The sequence below is a fragment of the Struthio camelus genome, chromosome 20, assembly GCF_040807025.1.
Source record: "Struthio camelus isolate bStrCam1 chromosome 20, bStrCam1.hap1, whole genome shotgun sequence".
NCBI lineage: Eukaryota > Metazoa > Chordata > Aves > Struthioniformes > Struthionidae > Struthio > Struthio camelus.
The window spans coordinates 9,490,743-9,507,959 of NC_090961.1; the positions used below are offsets into that span (position 1 = coordinate 9,490,743).

Below are 17,217 nucleotides of genomic sequence, written 5' to 3' on the forward strand. Positions count from 1 at the left end.
GGCCTAGGAGTTGATGCAGAGGCTCCGAAATTTTGTTGAAGTCCTTCCTCAAAAACACTGTTGCGGCTTCTCTGAGCTCTATCATTTTTTAATTAACCAGTTTTAACTGTATCCCTGCTTTCTTGCTCCTCTCCCTGCCTACGCAGAATTTACCGTGACTAATGTCAGTGCTGCTGGGTCTGTTTGGGCTAGTTTACCAGCCAGAAGGGTGGATTTCTCCATCTGGTGCAGAAGCCAAGCCGTTTTTTCTCAAGGAGAAGGCACCAGCTCAGGCAGAAGGTGTGGGAATGTTTTGTGGCCTCTACTGGGCAGTAGCTTAAGCACAAACACGATAAAGGTGCCTTGTTAATGCTGCTGTGTTGGCTCCAGGAAAACAGAGAGCAGTACAGCTAGACCAACAGAGTCTGGGCTTCCCCAGCACCCTAGTGCTTAGAGCTGGATGCTGTGCCAGGGATTGCAACATCTGCACTGGCAGATCTCAGTCAGGAGCTCAGGACACAAAAGGCTGGAAAAATCCTTTGAGTTTTTTCCCTTAGGCAGCACCACCTGCCTCCAAAACTGGAGCGGTAAACTGCAGAGGGAGGCATATTCAGTCTCTTCTGGAACTGGCTGTTCCCGCTGATGGGTGTCTCGGGTGCAAGATACAAATCTCTGCCAAGGACTGTAAGTTTGTTGGAGAGGTCTGGTGAGAAAGGACCCCCACCAAAAGGACCAAATCTCTGGCATGAGGGGGCGAGTTCTGCAGGGAGAGAAGAGGTGGAGCAGGGACATGTTCTCCTCCAGTGTTAGGCAAGGAAGCCGTGGTCACGCTGCTGTTACTCTGGAGATTTCGGTGAAACTAAGCAGAAACTAAGCCTTGGAACGTTTAATTTCTCTTGTGTTTTATCTGAGAAGGTACTAGGGCCACGTGCTCTCTTCCGTGCTCCTTCTTACTGAGATGGTTCCTATTTGCCCTTCCTCTGTGTGAGGGTCCTGGCCGGCACTTTCCAGTGGCAGCAGAGGATGCCATCGCAGGGACAGATGTGGCCATCGGCACATGGCAGATGTGCTCCAGTGTCAGCAGCTGCAGCTCCACCATCCTCGAAGGTGCTCCTCCCCTAAGCTAGGACTCCATGTTCGGAGGGAGTTGCGAGGGAACAGCATGGTTACTGTGCTGGGACGCCCTCTCATAGGCGTCTCGGAAATGAGTAGAAGGCCAGGGTGGAAAGGCTATGTGAGGAATTCCTCCAGGAGATCCTCAGAGCAGCACGGGGCTTTGGAAAATGCCACCCTTGCAGCCTGTCTGAGAGATGAGCCGCTTCCAATACCCCCTTCAGCAAAGGAAGGGTTTGGACTGTTGTCTGAGGACTGAACAGAGGGATCTTGTGCCAGTGATGGCTCTGCGTTTGCTTATTTCAAGGGGCTTATATTTAGCCTCGTGTTTAATTGAAACATGCGTTATTAGCTGGTAAAGCCCTGGACTCCAAATGTTGGGGCCTGTGGTGCTAAGTGCTCTGTAAGCTTATAATGAATGACACTCCTTGCCCTTAAAACCTTGCTTGCACTGTAAGGGAGTTACTGTGGATGCGATAACCTTTTTTATTTTTATTTTTATTTTTTTTATTTTATTCAAAAGCAAGGTTGCCAGTTCTTAACTTGAGTGAATTTTTTTTTTTTCCGCCTTTGGAATATGGCTAAAACGCAATTCAGTTAATAGGTCTAAATGAGCTGAATGTGAGAAATGCAGACATGTGGCCCTAGCGATCTGCCCTCGGGTGCAAGCGGCTCTGGGAGGAGGGATGGGGCTTCCTAACCGCAACCGCTTGGAAAAGCTTTTGTTTGGTCTTGGCTTTGCGCTTTGCCAGCCTGCCCTCATTAGGCAAACATGAGCTCTAACACATCGGACCTAATGCATTTTAAAATCGTCCCTCTCTGAGGGCAAACGGCAGGTTAACGGGTCAGCCGATTCAGGTGAACCATTTAGTGCGCATTAAAATCACAATTTATGCAATTTACGCTCTGACTTAAAAAAAGGGCTAGCAATCAAATGCTTAATAAAATCACCTGCAGCCAAGTGTTTTTTTCTGTTCACTGAAAATAAATGCCTTTAGTGCATTGGAAAAATGGATAAGAAGTCATTTTGGATTGTTATCCTACCTAGATATGCAGCTTGGAATACGCAGACGTGTTTGGTGTGATTCAGGTTTGTGTGTTTTGGTGCTTGCATACAGGCAGTGCCTGGGAGCAAACAAACATTACTGGAACATCATTTTGCATATCTGAATGGTACAGAATGGCTGATTGGCAGGTTCCTTCCCTCTCTTTGTTTCCATTCCTGGATGAAACAGCAAAACAAGATTCAATATATCTTTTAAAAAAAACAAACAAAAAAAAATTACGTGGAAATGTGACTTTTTGTCTGCCTTTCTCTCTTTCTTTTATTTTTTTTTATTTTTTTAAATTCTGAAGAGTCAGGGATTTTAAAGTTATGGTTCCCACAGCAACTGTAACTCTCATCTCTTGTGCGTATGTTATACTTTGCAGGACTGTATATGCTATTAAATTTATGCCCAATGCATGTACGTACAGCATAGCAAAAAGAGCCGCCGCGTATGACGGATCTGTACAGGCCTGACGGAGCGCTCCTGCGGGAACCCTAACTTTTAAACACCTGGGCCAGATTCTGCGTTTAGTTGCACCAGTGTAAGTCTGTTTGTGTGCATAACCTGCGGGTGAATTTGGCCGCCTAACGTTTATCTTGAAGTTGCCTGAAGCAGCACCCTTGGGTGCTTTTATGAAAGGGCAGTTTATGGCTATGTGTCAGCTCTGGGCAGGATTAGGTGACACAGTCATAATAAGAACAACAACAGAAGACAGTGCCCTATCATCACTGGAGCTTAGTGATGTTATAAGAGCCATGGAGGGAGAAAAAAATGACATAATAGGGTTCTCTTCGGGCCACAATTCAACAAGCCACCCCTGTTCAGCAAAGCGCTGAACCGTGTGCTTTAGTCTCAGAGACTGTAATGGGAGTTAAGCACGTATTTAAAGTTAAGCATGTGGTTAAGCACCTTGGTGAAGCGGTGCTTGAATAGGGATTTGAAGCGTACAGGAGAAAATGCTCTGGTTTTTGGTAGATTTGTCTTGTGTCGTTGCTGTGTTTCATTGAGAGGCGTGATCGAGTTGTTTGAGCTCAGGACTGGATGCAGGTCTCTTCAGAGTTTTTTTTGTCTCAGTGTTTAGTCTCTTCCTCACTATCCTTCGTGGTGACTTACTCTCTCCATCCTTGGTCTAATCATCATGCTATGCCTCAGTTTCCCTGCTTGGCGCTCACCTGCCAGCGGATTAGTTTACTGACTTCTCTGAAGCTCTCTGAAGGTATGCGCTATCTGCAGATTATTGTAAGTCGTGAACAGAGGTGGGTTACACTTTCGCCCGTCTGGAGATGGCCACAGAAGCTGCCTGCCGTCGGGAAAGGCCCTGCAAGAAGCTTTCTGCAAGCTGTGTTTCCTGGTGAGGTGCAGGCATGACAGGCTGTGAGCGGCCACCTTCTGAGCGGAGTGGTCAGCTCAAAAACCTTGCCTCTGCTCACGCTTCCCCCATGTACCAGAGAGATGACCTTCAGACCGAGTAGTGTTGGGAGCAGAGGAATTTGAGACAAGTAGAGCTGGAAGAAACCCCAAATCCAGGCCATCGTCTGCCCCAAGGCAGGTCAGTAGCGCTCTGCGTTTCTGGGCAGGTGATCTCCAGTGACCAAGTTGTCCCATCTCCCCCAAGCAAAAGTTCTGGTGCATCATGCTTCGTACTGTAACGTTTCTTCTTGAATGATCCTTGCTCTAATTTCAACTTGCAGCTTCTCATGCTGTCTGCCATGGGCGTAGGAAGAAGATAAACATTTTTCCATCTTTGTTGGATATAGTCGCTTCCATTTGATGTATACGGCCGCTTCCTCTCCCTGGCGGGGGAACGGGGTGAGGAAAGGAAGACACTATCAGTTTTGCCTTTACCTCCCCGACCGGCCTTGGGCTGTGGTCTGTATTTTAGCATCTTGGCTGTGGGGGAGAGTTTCTACATGGCAAGGAACCTCTGTTTAATGCCCATGTGTTCCTGTAAGCTGCCTGCAAGGCCATGGTTGCTGTGGGTGGATGGGGTGACACCAGCACAAAGGCCGCAAGAGTCCCCGTCAGGCTGCACCTCTGCTGCTTGGCAGCCCGTGGTGATGATGGGGTGACAACAGCTGGAGAGAGGTATTATCCCGGCTCTTGGGAAAAACATAGTGCAACATGCTGCCCTGCTGTTTCATTAAATTGTAAGGGATCGTGTGTCATATGAGGATATGTCCTAGATCTGGGTGGGCAAGGAATCACCAGGGTGCAGAGGAGGTTGTACTAAATGGCTGCGTGTAGGAAAGGGAAGACTCTGGGAGGTATCTGCAGAGATCAGCCTTATTTTTCATCGTTAATGATCTGAAAGAAGGTGCAAGCAGCATGTTAATTAAGATTTGCAGAGAAATATTTAAATTGAGAGGTGCAGCAAAGAGAAAAAGAGCAAAACACGAAGAAGTCCTAGGTAGAAGCTGCTGTGGTGTTTAGATTCGGTCTGGAAAGGAAAGGAACAGACACTGTGCAATCGGACAGAATTATATCTGGCATTTTTCTTCCAAAGTTGTCGTGAGTGCGGCTCCATTGGGGTGTGAGCACTGGTGTGGGTGCACATGTGGAGCCTGCCCTGGCGAAGGCCATGCTAGCACTCCTGGCAGAGCTGGAAGGGAGGTGGATGGACAGACCTGGTTTTTTTCTCTTGTTGAAGTGTTGTGTTTGGCTGCAGCACAGCATTTGGTCAAATGGATTGGTTGTCGATTAATGGACGTTGTTAGAAAGGCTAATGCAGATGCTCCTAACTCTTCTTCTGGTTGCAGTTCATTCTGAGACTCGTCCTCGAAGGAACTGTGACCAGGAACAAGCATCTGTCTGGTGAAATGACATTTATAGGGTCTCTGTGCCATGGTTTGCTATCACTCTTAGTTAAATTAACTAGAAATCTGTTAGTTCAAATGACAGCATGGCTAAAACCTGATGCAAATGTTTGTTACATCCACTCGCTGTATGCTGTTAAGGGGACTTTCTCGTAGCCTCTGGCAACAGTTGAGACAAGCCAGGAGAAGTTTATGCGTTAAGGTGCAGAAATCTGAGGTACAGTCCTTGCTGATGGGATCGCACCCTTGGGCATGCCGTTATACAGATAGTGCCTTATCTGTCTATTTGAGTCCACAATCCCTGTGGCTCTTTCTGCATCTGAGCTGACCCTGGTAGGGGATGAAACGCTTGAAAGATAGATAAGATGCTGTAGAGCTGGATGCTGTGACTTGTGAAGAAATATGGGAAGGACAAAATCAGTGGATCAGAAGACCGGAAGGGACTGTGGTGGTCACCTGTTCTCACCAGCTGTCTGATACAGGGCATAGGAAACCCCTGAATGAATTCTCCTTTGAAATAAGGCATATCTTTCGGTAAAAATAACCTTGATTTTAAAAATCTGACAGTGATAGATGATCAGTTTACCAAGGGTTGTAGTGGTTCTAGTGTTGAATTACCCTCACCACAAAAAAAGAAAGAAAGGAAAAAGTACACAATGTGAAGAGCTTTGAGGGATATTGTGGATATCACTTTTACTTCTATTTGACCATGCAATGGCTTGCCACGTGGAACAGTGGAGGACAGCACAGCGCTCCAACATGTTAACTCCAGGGGTGCCTCTTGCTGCCTGTGTGGATTTGAGGTCCTGCTCATCAGTGCAGGGAAGAGGTGGGGGAAGCTCACCAAAGTTGCTAGGGATGAAAATGTGGAGGGGCCTTTGCTTACTGTTTAGTCTGCTGCCTTTAGAAGTTGGCCTTTGACTTGAGGTACACCTCCTGGTGGCAAGTGTCAAGGAGCAGCCAGCAGAAGGGGCCCGAAACATACCAGAAGAGGTGGTAGATGGGAAGACAGCCCAGTTCAGCCCAGGAGGAGGTGATTAGAGAAGTGACTGGGGTTGTCAGTGCAACATGGGACGATAACTGGTTAATGATGTCATGAAGGAGCACTAGCAGCTTCAAAGTTAGGAAAGAAATAGGGGCTTTTTTTCCCCAGAGCAATATATTTTATTAGTTTTGAGGGGACACAACCAAGGGAATTCACTTTAGCACCAGACTGAACGCTGCACTGTAGGCACCGGTCTTGGTTTGACCCACAGAAAGGATGTTTTAGTCTAACAGCTCTATCCTGACCAAACCACGTGTCCTTCCAGCCTAGGAAATCATGGGCTGTTTCCCACATTTGGACGGAAACTGCTGTAAGGTGCCTCCAATTACTTGTTGCCTCTGTACAGTGATGTGAGTTGGTTCAAAGAAAGTGGTGAGAGGGACACAGGAAGGATCTCAGACCATGAGGAAGATGAGAGCAAATGGCTATGCTTATTAAGGGAATGACATAGGAATTACTGGGAATTTCCTACCTGGCTATCTCTAAGTCAAAAGATGTATTTGTCACAAGCCTAAGACAAAAAAAGATGCAAATCATTTCAAAAATGACACATGTGTAGGTCTGTGAAAGTGAAAGGTCTGAAGCTGCCTGGTGAAATGGCAGAAGCTAGCAGATACAGGCATCTGGCAAGGAGACGCTCAAAAAATGTTGGCAGAGGTTTCCTGTATTCTTGCCTGGGGGAGAGGGGTGTGCAGGTCAAGTAGGGATTACTTTAAAGAAAGGATAACGCACAGGTATGATTAACAAGGTTTTGTTACTTCAATCCATTTGTTGGTGTGTTCGTTGACAGACAATTAGGACTTTATTTTGTAAAGGCTGGGCTGCACTGCTGCAATGATGCTGTTTGACTGCAAAGCCCCTGAGCTTGAGGACTCCTGCAAGGAGCTGAGCCAAGCTCGTCGCACTAAAAGAGCCTAAAAAAAGTGAGGGAGACCCAGGGACCAGGCCTGAGGTCAGCAGAGTCGTGAAGGACCAGAGCCCATTGTGAGAAAGAGTCCATCCATGCTGCAGAGGCATAGGCGCAGGACTCCTTCACATTTCATAGCTTTCATGGGAAGGATCATAGCTTGTGTGGGCATGGGTAGACTTTCCCATGCTCTTGTCCTTGCTTTAGAAAAGAAACATACATGCTCCTGTTTTGAAGATCTGGTTATCTGATAGAATGACATCTAGAATGCAGTATCTTATAGACACCTTCAAGGGTAATTCCTTTGATAACAAGCGCTTTGCTTCCTGTCCTCAGTCCTGCATGAATGATGCATGTGTTGGATATAGGGGTTTTCTGGTGGTTCATCTAGACGCAGCATGGCATTAGTAATGGTTGATGTTAGTTTTGGATATGCTTCACATGCATCCTCTTGCAGTTCAGGAATTGTCAGGCATCTTGGACAGATACTCAAACACTGCTTGCTCTGCAGATTGATAGTTTTGCAACCCATAACGTAGATACAAGCACCCCAATCTCCAAACTGTGATGGAGTTTGGAGGTGACTTCTTTCAACAGTTTTTCTTTGGTATTTAAAATAATAGTCTCACTGTTGCTGCTTCCCAGCTTCAGCTGACGTTTGTTCCTGTGCCGTGACTGAGCCCCAAAGTTCTGCAGTTTTTGCACATGGCAGATATTATCCTCTTCAGCCCTATTCTCCCGTATGCCACAGCTTTTTTCCGTCTGCGTTCCTCTCCTGTGGGTCTTAGCAACCCTCCACATCACATGGGAGAACTTTTAGCCAGCCCTAAATAGGCACCAGATGGACCATCTTACTGTCTTATTACATCTGAATGCTTTTTTATAGTCCAGACAATTTTACTTACTAGCTTTTATTTCAGACCCTTATGTTACACCTTTGCTTCATCTGGACTTGGTTTGTACTAGGATTAAAACAAACTCTGAAGCAGAATGAACGCTATTCACCCTGGTGTTTGGGGAGCTTGCAGCCACGTTGTGAAAACCAAGTGCCTTGCGCGTGTGGACCCAAAACCGGGAGCTTTGGCGTGAGGCCGTATACAAGGCAGTCTATGCCAGCGACCTTCCCACAGCGGCAGGAGGAGGTTGTGATGGTGGATGCCACAGCCACGAGGGTGCCGGGCTGGGACGAGCTTGTGGCGCGCTGGCCTGTGGGCTCTGTGGCTCCTGCTCGGCTGGCTCGGGGCATGGAGGAGTGCAGCGGGAAGGACGTTACGCGGGAGAATATGCATGTTCACAGCTCAGAGGATTAAAGGCCCGTGTTCTTATCACTGCAGAACAGAATATTATAAATCCAGTCTTAGAATACCAAATCCCCTCGTGGCTTGGCCATTGTTTGGGAATATTAAAAAGCTCTGAGACAGAAATAATCAGTTTCCGAATGACACACTGTCAAATAAAACATTTCTCATATTATCCCTTCCTTCCCCTTTCTCTCTCCCGCTCCCTCTGTTGGATAATTTAACATGAAAAATAGATTAAAATGAAGCTGGCTTGAATGCTTCCTAAGTTTGACTCTTTTTTTTTTCCCCAGGAAGCTCTCCCTCTGTGTGTGTGTGTTGTGTTTAAACAAGCGGCTGCGGGCGCAGGGTCGGGGGCGAAAGGATCACGGTGAAATTGAGCTGCCCTCGAAAGACTGATGACTGCTCACCTAAGGGACGGGCAGAGGAGAAGGAGCAGGCACCGGCAAGGTTTCTGTGCCGCTGCCTGCAGATATTGCAACCAAACCTGTGGGACTCGTGTAATCCCATCTTGCAGTATGGCCAGAAGAGCTGTGAAATAGAGCCTGGAGCAGAGAGTGAGGGCTGTTGTAGAGGTGGCTGGTAGCGAAGGCTGTGCTGGCTCGGGGAAGTTTGTGTGGGATTTGCCTTCTCTGTGCTTGCTTCTTCCATGAAATGCTACAGCACCGAGACCTCCCGCTTGTTGTCCCAATGCCCTGTAGGGTGCAAGAGCTGCCTTTGAGGCTTTCTGGTGGGTAGCAGCTTGGATGGCAACTTTGACGTATTTGAATTGACCTTGTCCTCTCCAATGACTAGTGTGGACTCCAGGCTGGAGGAGGGAACAGCAGGCTACTATCATCCGTGGCTTTGGGCCTGTGAAATTTCTGAGCAGAGAGATCTCATCGGGGCCCCCATCTAATAGGTTGATGGTTTTACTCACTGTGGTCCAGGCTGTTACCCCATGGGCAAACACAGCGTTGATCTAGCCAGCCAGCTGCACAGCCCCTGGCACTTCCATGAATGGCCGTGAACCATTTCGTGTGTGATCTCTTGTTGCTTGGGTCTAGCTGGCAAAGGTGTTCCTCATGGCAAGGCTTTCTGGAGTTGTCCTGGTCCTTTCTAAGTCTCCAGGTTTTCTGCAGTCCTGATTCACCACGGAGGTCAAATGCATGGTTACCTGAGACTGTGGAGAGGAGAAGAGCAGCCCTTGTCTGCTCAGCAGCCGCTTTGCAGTTGTGAAGAGCATCCAGGAGTAAGTGCAGCCAGGAGGCTTGGTGTTATGGCTTTTCCCAGTAGTTGCGTTAGTTTTGTTGTTGTTCTGAAACACTTCTCTAACGTCAGAGCCCTAACTCAGTTATAAGTGCACTGGCACAGAAGACGGACCTAATTTTGCAGTGTGGTTTGTTTTATTGACGTTCATGGCCCTGCTACGTCATGTGTAACTGGATCTCCCTTTCAGAGAGTTTAGTGTGCAGCCGTTTCTGTCAGGCAAACAAGACTTCCAAGGAAATGACCCAAATTTGGTGCTGTGTGGGGTGCAGGAACCCCCTGGACTGAGGCACCTGAACTGCTTTATTCTGACTTTTCCAGCAGGTGCTGTGTAGTCCAGTATGATTTCTTCTCCTGGACCGATGGCTGCAGAAGGCCTGTGTGGGATGCAGCGATGGAGGGAGATACCCAGGACTTGTGCTTAGACTGTATGTGGCTTGGATGGTGGAAGCCCTCTGCTAAAACATGTCACACTCTGTTGTGGGAAAGCTTGGGATTGGAGCAGGAGGGGGTAAAGCAACCTACCTGGGTTTCCAACCAGATAGAAGGTGTCTCTGTCTGCTAGGCTCTCTTTGCTGTGCCCAGACCCCATAGTGGGGCAGTGGGAACATCCTTTGTTTGCATCTCTTCCTACTCCTTTCCAGCTGATGCAAGTACATGAAATCTAAACTTGTGCTTCCTCTTCACGAGGCTTCCTGCTCTGGATGTGCTCTAGCTATTTCTGGGGGAGGGGACCCATGCAAGAGGGAGATCTACTGCCAGCAAGCTCTGTAGCACATAGCGGAAGGAGGCTGGTGTGTCTGTGGTCACCCCATGTTACTGAGCTATTGGGAGATGTGTCCCAGTCCTGGTCTAGGGTCTCCTTGCATCAGCACTGCTCAAACCGAAGGAACTCCATTTCCTTTCAATTAGCTTGAGGTGTCCTTGCTGACTCTTGCTTCTGAGCACAGAAGGCCAGGTAGGATCCTCATCGAGGATGTCTTTTAGGTGCCCGAGTCCTGCAGATAATGATCCTCAGCGAGCCCTGCCCTTCTCCCCGGTAGAGATCCCTGAGCATCTCCTCCTCGCTCAAGTGTTATGTGTCTTGATGGAACGTATCAGCTAAATTGGGAAAGTCAAGCTCAGCAAAGTCATCATGCCTCCCTGAGCCCTTCTTCCTATTAGTGTCAATTACGGGGCCAAATGAGAAAACAGATGAGCATGGGGAGGGGAGAGGAGAAGGATCCTAATGAGAGATGACGAATTGGCTTTTGTTAGCTTGGTTTCTGCAGCAGATCAGAGGCTCGTGCTTCTGGGATGGGGCAGGGGAACTGTGTCCCCTCCTCCTGGCTCCCTGCCCTTCTTGGGATCCTTTGCTGCCCCTCAGCTGCTGCTTCCTCTGCTCCGGGCTGTGGAGCATGGCACAAGCACTGAGACTGGAGCGTTTGCTCTGTGCCCATCGCTTGTTCTGGGGTGATAACCCTCGGAGCCCGGGAGCCTGGCAACAGAGTGCATGTTGTGACGCACTTGTGTGCAGCACGGCGTCATGTCACGCTCGGCTCTGCGGGATCACTGGATGAGCGCCCATCCCTGCGGCCATGTCCCTTCCCTCCCACGGGAGTCCAGAGCGGTGAGACAAGTGGGAGCCTGGCCCAGCTGCAAATCGATGCAGGGGCTTTTCGGGGTGCGTTACCAGCCCTGCCGTGTTAGACGGTGAGGGCGCAGCTGAGTCAAGCGTGGCTGTGTTTTGCTAGAACCCGCTCAGAGCAAGGGCAAGCGTCAGGCCAGGCAGGAGCAGCGAACGTGACTGCAGATCCATCCAGCTGCGGCTATCTGAGGGCCTGGACCCCCAGCTAACTCATCCTGAGAATTGCAGTTTTCAATGCCAGCTCTTTATAGATGATCCTGTTTATGAGTCTGAGCTGTGCTCTGGGTATGTCACAGTTATTTGAATTGAATGCAGATGAAATATTTTCAGTTCTTTCTTTTGCTTTTGCACACTCTGTAAAGTTCCCGAATATGGCATTCTTTGTGCCAAATAAATGCCTGCCCTACTCTGGCAGTTGCATGTCACGCTGTAAAGCCCCAATTGCTCGTGCCGCTCCGGATTCACATGCCCTGCTTTACTGATTTGCCACAGGATAAAATTGCCTAGGTGCTATGGGGAGATTGAGCAGCTTGAAGCTAGCAAACACACATCTCTTGCTTGTGTAGGGGGTGAGAGAGATTGTATCTGTATTAACTTTCAGAACAGTCAGAACCAGTGGCAGCGTCCTTCAGTGCTACCCAGCCCATCTCTGGTGGGAGGAAAGACCACTTCTACGGAGCCGCAGATATTTGGGAAGCATTTCTCTCCCTTCTCTCTGGTGATAATGCAGTTGTAAGCTGCATCTAATAAAATTTGGAGATGGTAGAAGAGGAGAGTTTTGCAGAGAAGGTCTCGGACGGGAATATGTCATGTGTGTGCTGTGTCCTTAGGTCTGCCACTAACTTCTCATGTAACCTTAGGCAAATCACTTTATTGTTTTACAAAGCAAGAAATTGCACTTTCGTGCCTCACTTGGAAGATTGTGAGGATGCATCTAGCGACGCTCCAAGGTATTCAGCGACCTGATGGTGAGCAAAAGCTTTGGGTGCAGGTTGCAGATAGGCGGTGCTCAGGAGATGGGCAGTGGAGACGGGCAGTGGCGAGCGGACCAGCAGCCGGGGCGTCAGACTGAAGCTCAGGGCTCTTTCCTGCTTGTGCTCTGTTGCTCTGGGCAAGTGTGACCTTAATACGTTACCCAGCCACATCTGTTCTTGGTTTTAGCTCTCCTGTAGCTTTGTCATCATTTTTAGGGAGGAGAGACAGCTGTCACAGCCTGAAATGAGACTTTAGGGGCAGCCATGCCCTGGGGAGCTGCAGCTGTGTTATGATTTTTTTACATGGTCCTTTGTGTGAAATGTGTGTTTCTGCAGAGACTTTAGTGCTCCCATGTTGGTTGGTTGGTTGTTTTAATAAGGTTTTTACTCCTGAATGGTGGGAGGCAGCTACCTTCTTTCCCACCTCCTCATGCAGGGGTGGAGGAGTTGGAGCTAGCATCAGTACTGCTGCACCTTCACCCGTGTGTGGCAAGCCAAGTGGGTTGGTAGAACTGAAGGGGGATTATTGAGAACCAATTCCCTGGAAGACTGGGCAAAATAACTTGGGGCAGAGCTGTGCTGGGGGTTGCTGCACTATCCTGGCCAGTAGGCCTCCTCTGGTTTTGCTGCAGTGCACGCCAGTGGAAGCCCACCCAGAAGCGGCTGCATTTCCCCAGCTTTCCTCACCTACCTGCAGTATGTGGAGCACAGCAGGGTCTGCGTTGATGAAAAGATGTTCTTGAAATGGAAGATGGTGTTTGGATGCTGGTCGCAGCCTCTCCTCACCCATCCCTACCACTTATGGATCAGGCCCACCTGGCTTTCCTGACATTTGCTCTTTTCTCTCTCCTGCAGGGTGGTCTGATTGCTCTGCTCCTGCTTCTGTTAGTCTTCACTGTGGCTCTTTACGCTCAGCGGCGCTGGCACAAACGCCGCCGGATCCCCCAAAAGAGTGCCAGCACGGAGGCCACGCATGAGATCCACTACATCCCTTCAGTGCTGCTGGGTCCCCAGGCCCGTGAGAGCTTCCGCAACTCACGCCTCCAGGCCCACAATTCAGTCATTGGGGTGCCTATCCGCGAGACTCCCATCCTGGACGACTACGAGGATGAGGAAGAGGAGGAGACCCCACGACGAGCAGAACCCAGCACCAGGGAGGATGAATTTGGCAGCCAAGTGACACGAACATTGGAGAGCCTGGGCCGGGGTGGAGAGGAGAAACCTGACTACGAGAAGAAAGGTGTTGATTACTTTTCTTTCTGCTCTTTCCCGCTTTCCATGCCCTGCTGGTCTGTCTGTCCTGTGCAGTGCCACTTGGAGTGGATGGCTCAGTCTGGCTGCGGCTGGCACGCAAAGCCCTGGAGGGAACACGCCTCTTGCAGCCTCTGCTGTGCCTGTATAGCCTCTGTGGGACAGATGCTTGGCTGTCCGAAGTGGCAGCCACTGTATGTAAAATCTAGTTGCTCACTCTTGCCCAGTGGGTATTTCAGAGGGAAGGATCCTTCCCTGAGCTTCTTTGGTGTGTTAATAGCTCGGTTGATAGCCCTGCGTGTGAGGGAGCAATATTATCTTCTCCTTAGAGATGACTTCAGCCTGTGCTATGTTCCCATTACAGTTTGAACCCTGCCAGGGTCCTTCACGACTCTTTATGGTGCTTGATGGAGGCAGCGCAGAGGGAGGAGGGTGGTTGTGCAGAAGAGCATGGTTTGGCTTTTGTCCTAAACTTTTATCTTCAAGGAGGTTTGCAGACCTTGTCCTAGAGCTGCCCTCCCTGAGAGGGGAATTAGGTCTTGACAGTGCTGGTGAAACTGAGGCATGGTTAGCTGTGAGCCCTTAGCTATCACTGCCAGCCCCCAAGCCACCAGTCCCCTGGTCTCACAGTACTCCCTTGCTGTGCTTTACTGGTGGGTCAGGTGCTCTAGGAGCTATATGAGTTCTGTGTCTAGGAGCTCCACAGAGATGTGGTTTCCTAGGATTTGGCTTGTCTCCTTCATCAAACTTTCCTGTAAAAATGGAATCTTCCATTTTGAGTGAGAGCCTGCCCAGCGCGATGAGATGAGAACCTGATGGCTCTAATTTTGGCTTGGGGCGGCATATCTAGTCATAGTGATGTCAGAGACCGCTTTGAAAATCCCAGAGAGTTATGAGGTAGCCTGCTGGGGGAACAGAGGTGGTATTTCAGGTGTCTAAGCTCTGCATACTCTTAGAGCTCCTGCTAGAATGACGTTGTCTCTAGGAACATGAGTTATTCTTTTGCTGTGTACTTGTACAGCACCTTGCACAGGTTGGCGTGGGATAGTTGTTCCTGGCTGCTCCAACAGCGTTGGTGAATAATTACTCCTGCTCAAACTGTGTGATGTGCTCCTAAACAGGATGGGAACACCAGGAGCCGTACTGACTTTTTGCCTTGGGTGAGCGTTAGCACGTGGACATTAATCAGACTGGTCTTTATTCTTTAGGTGGCAGAAACGTTCATTGCTTTGCTGTAGAGCAACATATTAGTTCTAGCAAGCAAATGTTTTGTTGCGATGGGAGGTCTGTGAGCCTGCTGAGCCTTGATGGTCCTTGGAGAGCTGCTCCATAAAGCTCTATTTTCCAGTAGTGGCAAAACATTCCCTGCCTTTTATTCTCTGAGCAATCAAACAAATGATCCTGCAGTCACCCACAAACAAAGTCATCAGGGCTGCAGATTTAAGGCACACACATAGAGGCCCTGTAAGGAGCTGGAGATGGCGAATCAGAAACATCTCATGGTGGGGGGAGAACTGTAGAACTGAATCCATATGGATCTGATAGAAATAGATCTTAAATGCGTTCTGTTTCCTGCCCATGGTGTGTGGTATTTAGCCCTGCTGTGGAAGAAGGCATGGCAGGTACAGCATTATATAATATCTATAGGTTAGAATAGAAAGAAGCCTATAAAATTCTGCATACGTGGGTTCTTGCTGCTGATTATTGTAGTATCTGCCAATCCGTCTGGTGCTGACTGTGCTCGTATGGTATAATGTCGGATAATGTCACTGTTGTGAAGGTGTTAATCCTCTGACAGCCATGGGAAGTTGGGCAGTGAGGGCTGGGTTTGAATGTCTGTTCCTGAACCCTCTTCTGAGCAGGTGAGATTGCTGGGAATGCTTTGTGCCTGTGGTCTCTTTGGGGTTCCCCCTCCCTCTTACGAAGGGCCCAAGTGCCCAAGAAGCTGTGTCCAGCCCAGAAATAAAGTAGCTGTGTTAGGAAGCTGGGTCGCTTTGGGTAAAGCGGTCTGATGTTGACAGAGCGAGTGCTGGGGCAGCTGAAGGTTGCATGCAGTAGGACAGACGAGGTTCCTTTGTTCTCACTGTTTGAACGCTTGCACCCGTTGCTGGTGGCACGGGATATCCGGGAGCGAAGGGGAGTCCATATGGCCAGGGCCTTGGCAGTGCTTCTGCAGGCTGCACGAGGGCAGAGGCAAGTAATCTGCTTTCGGGTTGTACAGCTTCTCCCGGGAGAAGAGGAAAGAGACCAAACCACAGCCGACAGATGTTAGCCATGTCTCCTCGTGTGCTACTGGAAGGCGCTCAGATGCTCTAGGAGGAGACCCATGTAGAAGCCTATATAAAGCAGACTAGACTGGCTTCTCTTTATTTAATTGTTCTCTTAACTGCAAATAAAATTCATGCTGCCAGACCATATGGTTCTGCTCTTTGCACTTGGAGCATTGTAGCTTAGAGGGACAGGCTCGGTCTGGGTTGCTCTGACCTTGCCTGTCCGCAAGGGACAAGAGGGCAGGAGGCTGGCTGTGCGGACACAACTAGTGGAGCTTTTCTCCTGCCCAGAGAAGAAAGCACTTTCCCCAGAGTGTTTAGGCTAATGCATGTTTGATTGCCTGCTTTTTTTTTTAAAAGACTGTCTCTCTGAAACTGTAACACCCACCTCTGCTTATTGAAATATCATTAGAAAGCGTTTAACGTTGTTAACCTGCAAAGCGCAGTAAAAAGCGTTCGAATAAACAAAAGTGAGACACGTTAGTTCCAATTGCTGAGCGACTCCAGCTGGCGGGAGGAGGGGATGCGCTGGCTCCCTTCTCGCAGCGACAGGGCTCGTGGGGTGATGCTGGACCATGCCTGCCTTCTTCCCGTGGGTGTGCCTGATGCCCCCGAAGGCAGGGTGATTGGGGTGCTGCTGGGGGCCACTCTGCCTCGGGGCCCGCACGGGGCAGGGATGCGGGGCGTGAGCACTGGCTCTGCCCTGCACCGTCGAGGAGACTAGCGGAGCCGGCGAGAGCCGTGAGGATGTACCACGTCTGGAAAGCAGGTCCTTACACTTGTGACAGTCGCCAAGTGGTGTCTGAAGTTGTGTTTTTTACCCATGCATAAAGCACATCTTAGTCTTTCCTGTTGTAAGCCAGGTTGTCGTGATGGTGATGCTTATCATTGCTTAGATAAACGTGGAGGTGCCCAGGAGTCCACCTGCTGCCCCAGAGTGCTGATCTGAGCAGCCGCGTCGGCGTCCGCCTTTGTGTGCGGCTGGCTCTTGCGGGCCTGCGGTGTTAAGAGATGTCTCCCCAACCCTGCACTCAGTGAGAGCGAACAAATGAAAGCCTTCATATATTGTAACCGAACTGCCTTTTTTATTCTTTCATATTCTCTTCTTTGTTTTGCTTTTCTATAAATTATTTAGAATCGTATGAGTGGGGAAGACAGCAGTAACTGCATTTCAGTACTCTTCAAAACATAATAGTAAACAAGATCTAGGGCAGAATATTAAACTCTCCAAGGGCTTTCAGGAATTGGCGATAAAGTACCTTTTATGCTGACTGAAAAATCCCCCCAACCTGGGGCTGCAACCAGTCTCAAGGGCCAGGGTTGCCCACGGACTGCCAGCAGCTGTGAGTTATGTTCACCAATTCTCCCACCAGTTAACCTAATTACTCTGTCATGCTTTGCACCTTGAATTGAGGCAGACTAGAGAAGATAAAACCTTAATGAAACAGGCAAAATAACTCAGAAATTATGGGGATGCCCAAATCTTTCAGAAGACTCCCTGAACGTCAGCTGCTCCTGCAGTTTAGCAACTGTGACCGTAGCCCTGTCTCAGAGAAGGCAGAAGAGGAGCCCTCAAATGGATATGCAAAGCCATGTAGGACTATTCGGTTGTCGTTAACTTTTGTCCATGCGAAGTGGCGTGC

General features: G+C 49.1%; 1 protein-coding gene across 3 annotated transcripts in view; it reads left to right on the top strand.

The window, feature by feature from the left end:
• ASTN2 (astrotactin 2) overlaps positions 1–17,217 on the top strand; it is a 433,162-nt gene that overhangs the window by 102,739 nt on the left and 313,206 nt on the right. For all 3 annotated transcript variants that reach the window (XM_068914561.1, XM_068914562.1, XM_068914563.1), the window contains exon 3: positions 12,909–13,293. In XM_068914561.1, the coding sequence (XP_068770662.1) occupies positions 12,909–13,293 (385 nt within the window). The remainder of the gene's footprint in view (positions 1–12,908; positions 13,294–17,217) is intronic.